A 12,126-nucleotide genomic window follows, 5' to 3' on the forward strand; every position below is an offset into this window, starting at 1 on the left:
GTGAGGTTGGTGAAGGACTTGACTGACTCGATAGTTATGATACATTTTTCTGAGTGACTTCTTAATTTTAGTTGCGTTGTTTGACCTGGGTCTAGTGAGTTATTGGTTTCTGGGGGAGACTTGTCTCTTGGCAAAAGATTGTGGTTCAGCATCACTATCCTCACTCTGATGCTGCGGCTCCTCCTCCGTCTCTCCCCCCTCTTTTTCTCTTTGCATCTGCAGCTCGTCCTCCGTCTCCTCCTGCCGCTGCCTCTGCTACTGCTGCTCCTACTTCTCCTCCTCCTGCCACTGCTAATGCTGCTCCTACTTCTCCTCCTGCCACTCCTAATGCTGCTCCTACTTCTCTTCCTGCCGCTGCTACTGCTGCTTCTACTTCTCCTCCTCCTGCCGCTGCTACTGCTGCTCCTACTTCTCCTCCTCCTGCCACTGCTACTGCTGCTCCTACTTCTCATCCTCCTGCCACTGCTACTGCTGCGCCTACTTCTCCTCCTGCCACTGCTACTGCTGCTCCTACTTCTCCTCCTCCTGCCGCTGCTACTGCTGCTCCTACTTCTCCTTCTCCTGCCGCTTCTACTGCTGCTCCTACTTCTCCTCCTCCTGCTACTGCTGCTAATGCTGCTCCTACTTCTCATCCTGGCGCTGCTACTGCTGCTCCTACTTCTCCTCCTCCTGCCACTGCTACAGCTGCTCCTACTTCTCTTCCTGCCGCTGCTACTGCTGCTCCTACTTCTCCTCCTCCTGCCGCTGCTACTGCTATTCCTACTTCTCCTCCTCCTGCCTCTGCTACTGCTGCTCCTACTTCTCCTCCTCCTGCAGCTCCTCCTGCAGCTGCTACTGCTATTCCTACTTCTCCTCCTCCTGCCTCTGCTAATGCTGCTCCTACTTCTCCTCCTGCCGCTGCTACTGCTGCTCCTACTTCTCCTCCCGCCACTGCTACTGCTGCTCCTACTTCTCCTCCTCAAAGGAGAAAGTAAGGTGTAGACCTTACAGTGAAATGCTTACCTACAAGCCCTTAACCAACAATGCTTTAAGAAGTTAAGAAACAAAATTAAAAATAAGTGTTTAGTAAAAAATGGATGAATAGAAAATAAAAGTAAAAAGTAATTAAACAGCAGCAGTAAAATAACAAGCGAGGCTATATACAGGGGGTACCGGTACAGAGTCAATGTGTGGGGGCACCGGTTAGTTGAGGTAACTGAGGTAATATGTACATGTAGGTAGAGTTAAAGTGACTCTGCATAGATTATACACAGATTAGCAGCAGCGTAAAAGAGGGGTCTGGGTAGCCCTTTGATTAGCTGCTCAGGAGTCTTATGGCTTGGAGGTAGAAGCTTTTGAGAAGCCTTTTGGACCTCCACTCGGCACTCCGGTACGGCTTTGACAATTTTTATGGCCTTCCTCTGACACTGCCTGATATAGAGGTCCTGAATGGCAGGAAGCTTGGCCCCAGTGATGTACTGGGCCGTACACACTATCCTCTGTAGTGCAGTGTGGTCGGAGGCCGAGCAGTTGCCAAACCAGGCAGTGATGGAACCAGTCAGGATGCTCTCGATGGTGCAGCTGTAGAACTTTTTGAGGATCTGAGGACCCATGCCAAATCTTTTCAGTCTCCTACGGGTAGTCTAGGTGTCCTGGATTGCAGGCAGTGAGCCCCCGGTGATTCGTTGGGCTGACCACACCACCCTCTGGAGAGCTCTGCGGTTGTGGGCAGTGCAGTTGCTGTTCCAGGCAGTGATACAGCTCGACAGGATGCTCTCAATGGCGCATCTGTAAAAGTTTGAAAGTGTTTATGGTGACAAGCCAAATTTCTTCAGCTTCCAGAAGATGAAGAGGCGCTGTTGCGCCTTCTTAACCACACTGTCTATGTGGGTGGACCATTTTAGATTGTCAGTGATGTGCACGCCAAGGAATTTGAAGCGTTTCACCTTCTCCACTGTTGTCCCGTCAATGTGGATGGGGGCGTGCGCCCTCTGCTGTCTCCTGAAGTCCACAATCAGCTCCTTCTTTCTGTTGACGTTAAAAAAGAGGTTATTTTCCTGCCACCACTCTGTCAGGGCCCTCACCTCCTCCCTGTGACTGTGTCGTCATTGTTGGTAATCAGGTAATCAGGCTTACTACTGAACAAACTTGATGATTGCGTTGGAGGTGTGCATGGCCACACTGTCATGGGTGAACAGGGAGTACAGGAAGGGGCTGAGAACTCACCCTTGTGGGGCTACTGTGTTGAGGATCAGCGTTGTGGAGGTGTTGTTTCCAACATTCACCACCTGGACGCGGCCCGTCAGGAAGTCCAGCATCCAGTTGCACAGGGCGGGATTCAGACCCAGGGCCCCGAGCATAATGATGAGCTTGGAGGGTACTATGTTGTTGAAGGCTGAGCTGTAGTCAATGAACAGCATTCTTACAAAGGTATTCCTCTTGTCCAGATGGGATAGGGCAGTGTGCAGTGTGATGGTGATTGCATCATCTGTGGGGTGGTATGCAAATTGAAGGTAAGGTGGAGGTGATAAGATTCTTAACTAGCCTCTCAAAGCACTTTGTGATGACAGAAGTGAGTGCTACTGAGCGATAGTAATTTAGTTTAGTTATCTTTGCTTTCTTGGGCACAGGGACAATGGTGGACATCTTGAAATAGTGAGAGGTTGAATATCTCCGTAAACACTCCAGCCAGCTGGTCTGCACATGTTCTGATGACGTGGCTAGGGATGCTGTCTGGGCCAGCAGCCTTGCAAGGGTTAACATGCATAAATGTCTTACTCACGTCGGCCACGGAGAAAGAGAGCCCACAGTCCTTGGGAGCAGGCCACATCGGTGTTCTCCTACTTAGAAAATAGTTCTGATCATACAGTGCATTCAGCATGAATTCAGACCTCTTGACTTTTTCTAAATAAAATTACATTACAGCCTTATTCTAAAATGGATAAAATGATTTTTTCCCCCCTCATCAATCTGCACACAATACCCCATAATGACAAAGTGAAAACAGGTTTGTGGAAATGTTTGAACATGAATTAAAAATAGAAAACAGAAATACTTTATTTACATTAGTATTCAGACCTTTTCCTATAAGACTCAAAATTGTGCTCAGGTGCATCCTGTTTCCATTGATCATCATTGAGATGTTTCAACAACTTGATTGAAGTCCACCTATGGTACATTCAATTGATTGGACATGATTTGGAAAGGCACACACCTGTCTATATAAGGTCCCACAGTTGACAGTGAATGTCAGAGCAAAAACAAAGCCATGAGGTCGAAAGGAATTGTCCGTAGAGCTCTGTGACAGGATTTTGTCAAAGCACAGATCTGGGGAAGGGTAACAAAAAATGTCTGCAGTATTGAAGGTCCCAAAGAACACAGTGGCCTCCATTATTCTTAAATGGAAGAAGTTTGGAACCACCAAGTCTGTTCCTACAGCTGGCCGCCCGGCCAAACTGAGCAATCGGGGGAGAAGGGCCTTGGTCAGGGAGGTGACCAAGAACCCGATGATCACTCTAACAGAGCTCCAGAGATCCTCTGTGAAGATGGGAGAACCTTCCAGAAGGACAACCATCTCGTCAGCACTCCACCAATCAGGCCTTTATGGTAGAGTGTTCAGACGGAAGCCACTCCTCAGTAAAAGGCACATGAAAGCCCGCTTGGAGTTTGCCAAAATGCACCTAAAGATCTCAGACCATGAGAAACAAGATTCTTTGGTCTGATGAAACCAAGATTGAACTCTGAATGCCAAGTGTCACATCTGGAGGAAACCTGGCACCATGGTGGTGGCTGCATCATGATGTGGGGATGTTTTTCAGTGGCAGGGACTGGGATACTAGTCAGGATTAAGGGAAAGATGAACAGAGCAGAGTACAGTGAGATCCTTGATGAAAACATGCTCCAGAGCGCTCAAGACCTCAGACTGGGGCGAAGGTTCACTTTGCAACAGAACTATCATGACACAAGGCGAGACCCAGATGCAGACAGTGTAGGGAGATGGTTGGAGTCTTACAATGTTTATTAATCCAAAAGGAGTAGGCAAGAGAATAGTTGTGGACAGGTAAAAGGTCAAAACCAGATCAGATTCCAGGAGGTACAGAGTGGCAGACAGGCTCATGGTCAAGGCAGGCAAAATGGTCAGGCAGGCGGGTACAGAGTCCAGAAACAGGCAAGGGTCAAAACCAGGAGGACTTGTGTTCTTGTGGACATTCGTGACATAGCCCAGACCTAGACAATGTCCAAAACAACAATACACTGAATTCCTACATATTTTGTAATTTAAATTGTAAAGTCATGCCTTTCTTCAGCAGGGATAGGCAACTTTGATAGGGGTGGGGGCCACAAGAAATCTAAATGTATCATGTAGGTCTACGGTTGAGCTAAAGTAGGCTAATGTGATTAGCATGAGGTTATAAGAAACAAAAATAATTCCCAGGACATAGACATATCTGATATGGGCAGAGAGCTTAAATTCTTGTTCATCTAACTGCACTGTCCAATTTACAGTAGATATTACAGTGAAAGAATACCATGATATTGTTTGAGGAGAGTGCCCAATTATGGACTTCAAAATGTATGAATGAACCAATAAGGCACATTTGGGCAGTCTTGATACAACATTTTGAACAGATATCCAATGGTTCATTGGATCAGTCTAAAACATACACTGCTGCCATCTAGTGGCCAAAGTCTAAATTGTGCCTGGGCTGGAATAATACATTATGGCCTTTCTCTTGCATTTCAAAGATGATGGTACAAAAAAATGCTAAAAAAAATGTTTTTAATTTCACATTTCCACAAACTTCAAAGTGTTTCCTTTCAAATGGTATTAAGAATATGCATATCCTTGCTTCAGGTCTTGAGCTACAGGCAGTTGGATTTGGGTATGTCATTTTAGGCGAAAATTTAAAACAAGGGGAAGATCCTTGATTATGTCCAGTGACAATTAGAAAATGTGTAATACACATTTATCACACTGTTACATTGTGTTGTTGTTTTGTTTAATTTATTACACTATTGCCATGGGGCCTTAGGCAGATTAATGCTCCATTCCGCTCACAATAGTAGATGAAACCTGATCCAGAATGGACATATCTTAGTGTATAGTTGGCCACTCGGCCTGCAATATCCTGTTACACTAAAGCCTGACACTGGATCCTATAGTGAAGAAGGGCGCCTGGGGTATTCTCTCTCTCCCTGCCTGGGTGTTAACGTACTGCACATGGGGGAACATCCTTTGTGTCCCACCAATAGGCAATACCATTATGAGAAGTTGAACATTTATGTTTTACCACCCTACCATTATATCTCTATAGTCCTTTTATCCCTCTAACCTCACCTCATCCTTTATCTTTCATTATATTGCCCATTCTCTCTCCCTCGTTCCCTCCCTTGTTTTCACTCCCTCGTTCCCTCCCTTGTTCTCTCTCTCTCTCTCTCTCTCTCGGGTTGTCATTTACAGTAACACACCACACTTGACCTAATTTTCCAACAACAACATCCAGACAAAGCAGATGGGATTGGCACTCCAACCTTTCTCTGTGTGAAGTAATTGGGGAAATTGACACTGGATTAACAGTTACAAATGTTGTCATTATGGTCTTGACAAGCATAATCTTCATATTCTCTTACTCTAAACTTACATCCTCTACTCTAGCCTACTGTTTGAAGGGGTTACATATGGCTTGGCTTGTACAGATACAGCAAAAGTAGAGACACAGCAGGCATTGAAGGATTAGGATTCAGTTTAGGAAAGGAAAAGAGCTTATTTCCCCAGATTTAGGGGGAAGAGCCCTGTAAATTCAGCTAGTCCATTACCATAGCGGGTTTTTAGACACTAGCAAACAACTGTTACTAATTCATTACTTAGACCACCTGCTCAGTGTATTGGCCTACTAGGCTACTGTATCAAGATGTCTCTCATTGTCTTGAGAATACCTTACTCTATTTTCATTCAGCAATGCAAACATAGGCCTAATGCTGTTATGTAAAAATAAATAAATAAATATTAATTATTAATTATTAAAACCAACATATAGCCCTAGCCAGTATGTCATTCTTTTTTTCATTTTTAAGAATCTACCAACCCTGCCATATATATATATATATATATATATGGCAGGGTTGGTAGATTCTGGTAGATTCTTAAAAATGAAAAAAGAATGACATACTGGCCAGGGCTATATGTTGGTTTTAATATAGGCTAGCGTAATGAAAAGCTCTAACCAAGAATTGATCATGTTGTTTGGCTGCCTGTGTTTGGCTACTTAGAGGCTCATCGCTCATTTGGAGCCGGCCATAGACGCTCTGTTCTGTGTGACGTTGTCATATAGAAGCTCCATGAATATAAAACACGCGTACAGTTATGGCGAAGAAATTCTCCGCATGGTTATTTAAGCAAACCATGCCATGTGACATGAGCTCTGAAGCAACGTCCGCCGGAAATTCTCAAAATGTTGATTGACAGGAATTTACACGACTCAAAAAAAGCAACTAGATCAATGTCTGATCAATCACAACGAAGGAAGGGCAGAACCTAGCTCTAGAAGTGAGTTGGCTTGTTCTGCGGTAGATGGTATCGAATGGACGTGGAAAGTTTACTGTTATTAACATATGATTGGAAACTTTGATTAGAATATGAATGGAACAACATACTCACACTTTGACAGTCAAGAACATGTTTTGAAATTAGGCGAAACATTTGAGAAACAACCCAAAGGTGCTTACCACACGGTGCGATGTAAGTGGCATTTTGATCATACTTGCTAGCTAGCTAACTTGCTAACGTATGCCAATGGATAGCTAGTTAGTTAAAACCCCCAAATATTAGTTTTAAATGAAATAGCTAACTCGTTTGTCTAAATCGCTGTCACTTTATTAACAGTGATCCACCTTTAAACATTTATCACATTTTCGTATTTTTGATTGGGCTTTTGGTTCTCATCACTTGCTGCTGATATGCAGTTTGTTAGCAACAATAGTGGCCTTGTGGCACCATCTGTAGGTGAACAGTGGCGACTGAAGCTTCATTCTGTCAGAACTAACCAAACCAAGAGTGTTTTTGTGTGGAGCCTACAGTCTGCTTGTATAATGTTGCTGTGTAATTCAGTAGTTTGGAACTTATAATGTTCTCTTATCTCTTTGATTCAGATGACTTCAAACCAGCCTCCATTGACACCTCCTGTGAGGGAGAACTGGAGGTGGGAAAGGGAGAACAAGTTACCATCACATTGCCCAATCTGGAGGTAAGAATTAAGCATTATCATGTATTTTACAGTTGATTATTGAAAAGTGCACATTTTGATTGTTTTCCCCCCTTTTACTCTTGATATCCAGAAATGAACATATTTCCTTGATTTCCCCCAGGGATCCACTGCCCCTGTAACAGTCTTCAAAGGATCCAAGAGGCCTTATATGAAGGAATGTATTCTCATTGTAAACCATGATACAGGAGACTACCGTCTGGAGAAACTCAACAGCAACATTGCAGTCAAGAAGACCAGGTGGGTGGACAGACTAGGGTCGACTTGTGTTTATTTGGGCACACTGTAGCAAAACATTAGTGCAATGGAAAATTATCATTTCTTAATGGACAGTAACTCTGTTTCAAACTGCATCCTTCTGTTTCCTTGGTTACCTGGGCTGTCCAGATTCACTTGTCATTCAGATTTTTATTACTTATGTAGTTAGGAGCTATAAACTGTGTGTTGTCAGGGCTGAAGGCAGCAGTAAGATCCAGTCTCGTATAGAGCAGCAGACCAGTCGTCTGAGCCAGCAGATGAAGCCTAGTGTTAGCAGCAGCAGCAAAACCCCAGCAGGCTCCAAGAGCTCTCCTCCCAAAGAGAAGATGTCCCCTTCCTCCCCCATGGATGACATTGAGAGAGGTATGTAGACCATCAGTAATGCACAGGGCTCTAAATTAAAAACTTTAATTGGTAGCACTGGTGCTCACAGCTAGAGGGCTACATTCCCGCGGGACTTGCGGGTCCGAACAGAGATCAATGTGGCGCGGTCGTCACTTTTTCATGCTACGGTTGGGAGTGGGCGGTCAAACAGATGAAAGCATTCTGTTGTCCCACAGATTATTTGGAAATGGTTGTCTTTCTGCTTTGTATGCGTTAGCCTACCTATTGTATTAAAAGCACATCTTTATTGTGTTATTCACACAAACACACACAATTTGCTGCTTCAAGTTTCGTAGCCTACCTCTCCTCTCCTAGTTGGGTGTGCGAGGTCAAGTGTGCCTAGTATACATTATGTGTGGTCTCAATGAAATAGAGTAGGCTGCCTTTGTGGGCGGGGAGCGTGATGAATAAAGCAGTCCTGCACAGACCTCTACTCCCAACTTAAAGTTAGGAGCACCACATTAAATGTAGGAACACCAGAAAATAAGATACAGCCTATATTATATCTGGCTACTGTTGAAGCACATGTTGTGCCCTAGAAACTAATATGTAACACTGTAAAGACATTAATTTATTATAAAAGCAAAAATTCACTATTTTCCTATTGAGATGCATTACATTGAAAATTGTACACGTCTCTTTAAAAAGGTCAGGTTTGTGATGAAGACATCTGTCGTTCTTTCATTGCTATGATCATTGATCTCCTGAAGAAGCTATCCCTTTTCCTTTCTTTCTGTTTCCCCAAATAATTGGTAACATTTGGGGGCACAGATGTGGGTAATATGGGTCAGGTATTTTGACCTGGTTGGGCTAGAAGCAAGTTGTTTTTGCTGTAGTAATGGTGAAACCACGCTAGTGAATCTGCATTCGCTTTTTTCCCCAGGGCACTTGGAAACAAATTGGTTGCACTTTAGAGCCCTGGTAGAGTGTCACGTGTAATAGCTGTCCTAATCTCAAACCATCTAGATTGTAGTCCATGGTCATATAAATGCCCAGGCCTGATCTAGATTGTAGTCCATGGTCATATAAATGGAACAATTGCTATGTTTGTAAATCCTCTTGGATTGTGTTGTGATTCAAGGTCAGAGGTGACGTCAGTCACTGTTTTTGTGTCTGTCCGCATGTGTCGGTGTGTCTTCCTGTCTGTGTGTGTCCGTGCGCACCAGAGCTAATGGCGGAGGCGAAGGTCATGGACCAGATGAGTAGTGGGGACTCGTCCTCAGACTCCCACAGCTCCTCCTCCAGTAGTGGGGACAGCTCCAGCAGTAGTGATTCTGAGGACGAGTCCCGGCACCCGCCTCCCCCTGGCCCCTCTGGGGGTCCCCTCACAGCGCCACCAACCCACCAGGGCATGCCCATCCTCACCACCGTTACCACCACCACCATCTCCTCACCACCTCGGGGTGGAGGACACCTCATGAGTACGCTAAGTAAGTTCATTCATTCCGTTTTATTTTTATTTCTGTCTCCCTCCTCACCTCAGTATTTAGGATATAGTTTGAATACTTCAATGTTAAATCGAACCATTTTATATTTGCATTGCTAGATCAGAATTTCTATTTGCATTGCTGTGGATATAGGCTATACTGTACTAGTTAGACCTATGCCAAACTCCATAAGGCTAGAATTGTGACATGGTTTTATGATGTTCGTACTTCCCCTTTTTTACAGAGAATGACCTGCAGTTAAGTGAGTCTGGCAGTGAAAGTGACGATGACTGACCAGTGAGAGACCACTGATTGATTCTGTGGCGTGTCAGAGAGGTCCATCTGTGGACAGCTGGATGGCCATCCTTTAGGGTCACAACAGGACTGGGATGAGACTAGGGAATATGGATGTGATCTTCTTAATGCCAAATAAGACCAAACCCCTACACCTTTTGGAAGCAACACCCCTCACCATCCCACCAGCATTTCAGTTGAATGTGTCTTAATAGTTCTATCAATAGTCTCAGTTGTCGATATCTGTTAGTGCCTTTTTGAAAGAAATGGGCCAATAGCTGTGATCAATTCTCTTATCTACACATTTGATCTGGATTATTTTCACTGTTCATTTTAGGTAGTAGTTACTCTACTAGTTTTAGTGTTACTACTAGTTGGCCAAAGGGAACTGGAAACCATACTGCTGAATTGAACAGAGGAGGTATTTCTGTTATCAAGGATCAGCCACATCAATATCAGAATGTATTCCCCTGCATTCACCCATAGCATCAGTGTTTCATTAGTTCGCCTTTAGACTGTGACTACTGTGAAAGATTTACTCTTAAAGTAAGGGGATAGGTTGAAGCAGTCTTATCATGTTGCTTTATTAGGAATTATCTTAAAATGTTACTTTGTTGTTTAATATATGGCCTAGCAACTTATCAAGTCTGAGGGGTATTTGAGAACTAGTGCACTACTTGAAGTGGATTGATTTAGCCTAGTGTGGGGTAAACGTAACTTAAAGGTTTTGCTCAGTGATGCTACGTAATGTATATGAAAGATTACTTGGCTTTGTTGCTTTAAACCTGCAATACTTGAATCTGATTTATGATTATATTTTACATATTTACTCAGAAAAACCAACAGCTTAATATATTCTATGGGTGTCAGAGCAATGGGAGTGCATGTATGCTCCTATAGCCTGATGCCAGTGAGAGTCTTACAGCCCTGCCTTTAGAACTGCCATTCCAATGACTACTATCCCTTCTGTTATGGTTACTGAAATGAATCTCAAAAGTATTTCCTTGATTCCTTGCATCCTTGATTCATCAATTCTTTCTCAAAATGCATTGGAGGAGAAGGTCTGAGGGGAAGAGGTAGTTGGATCTTCTCTTCCAATGTGTTAAAAAAAAAAATTTTTTTTAGAGGCGATTCATCAAGGAATTAATGAGATGTGTGATGAAACCAGGAAATGCTTTTGAGACATATCCCAGGTCATATCTCATATCCCAGTGCTGCACCCTCTCTAAAGTATTATGTTAGAACATTAGGTCCGTCCCAATAATCTCTCCTTTCTCCCGAGGTGTGCACCTGTTCATGGATTTGAATGGAAATGACTGGCATATGGAAACTCTTTCTAGCCCATGCCTACACCAATCCAATGCTTTTATATTTGTGGTGAACGAGTGCACACTTTAGGAGAAAGTCAAGATAATTGGGATTGTATCAACCATGGCCTGTCTAATAACAAACTCGGGCAACTGGGAAAGTAGGGAGTGAGGAAAACAGCCTTTAATTCTGCCTGGGGAAATAAATAAGAATGTGGTTATAATAGTAGTATGTTTTGGCAGTTGAAAGGATGGTGGATTCAGTAGGTGGACATGAATAATTAACTATTTTGAATATGCATTTCTTTGTAGATAAATAAAATGTTTAATTGTTTGTCAATGTAAAGTCATGTATTTTTATTTCAATCCTGTTATATGACAAATTACTTAATTGTACACTTTGCACTGTTCTACAAATCAATATTGGGGGGAAAAACAACTGTTATGCTAATGTAATGCAAAACCTGTATGCAAAGGAAAATTGTGACCTAGTTGAATATATTGATAAAAGTAATCTTGTCCTAGAGAGATTTACAAAACTCCATGCCAGGGTAAGCCTACACGAAACACAATCCTTATTTTAATTGTTTCTAAAATCCCCTATGGGAAAAATGAAAGGTGGAAAAATTATAGGAACCATTTGCCTGTTTGACCGCTAGGAGTTATGGGTATTATTACCACTCCACTGTGGGGCTCTGAGACTTGGATTTAAAAGGAATAGTGCGGAGACTGGTGCAAAACATGAGGTGGAAGGAAACTTTATTTTGCCCATGTTTACACCAATTCAATGCTTTTTAGATTTAGTAGTACATGTAATCTGGAATATAGGCCTATAGTACATGCACAGATAGAACAATGAGACAGATATTTCACCAGATGTATAAATGTGAAGCATCCACTTGGCGTTTTCACTCACTACCAAATATGGTAGTAAGAAGAAACCCACTGGCCGACAATCTGGACATTTTCTCGTTGATTAAACATTTGATCTCAATACAGTTTCCTGTTCCCAAAACTATAATCTGTTATGGACAGAGTGGACTAAGTTCTGTAAACTTTATCCTTTGCAAAAGTTTTTTTAAATCGCGTTGTTTAGAAGGAGTACAAAGGTGAATTGAGTTATTACACACGAGCACTTCACAGGGTAGCTGTTCCATAACGAAAATATTCAGATGTATACTAGAACGTGCCAATAGGATCTCGCTATCCCGTGTT

At 43.0% G+C, this 12,126-nt stretch overlaps 1 protein-coding gene across 1 annotated transcript; it reads left to right on the plus strand.

Moving 5' to 3' along the window:
- The first annotated feature begins 6,480 nt into the window (after positions 1 to 6,480).
- Positions 6,481 to 11,251, plus strand: LOC129816593 (ELL-associated factor 2-like). The gene is made up of 6 exons (XM_055871268.1): positions 6,481 to 6,718; positions 7,129 to 7,223; positions 7,345 to 7,481; positions 7,693 to 7,862; positions 9,050 to 9,313; positions 9,555 to 11,251. Exons 1-6 carry the CDS (start codon positions 6,616 to 6,618, stop codon positions 9,602 to 9,604), a joined length of 819 nt encoding a protein of 272 aa, XP_055727243.1. The 5' UTR covers positions 6,481 to 6,615; the 3' UTR covers positions 9,605 to 11,251.
- Positions 11,252 to 12,126: the final 875 nt, after the last annotated feature.

Source organism: Salvelinus fontinalis, chromosome 19 (assembly GCF_029448725.1).
Source record: "Salvelinus fontinalis isolate EN_2023a chromosome 19, ASM2944872v1, whole genome shotgun sequence".
Lineage (NCBI taxonomy): Eukaryota > Metazoa > Chordata > Actinopteri > Salmoniformes > Salmonidae > Salvelinus > Salvelinus fontinalis.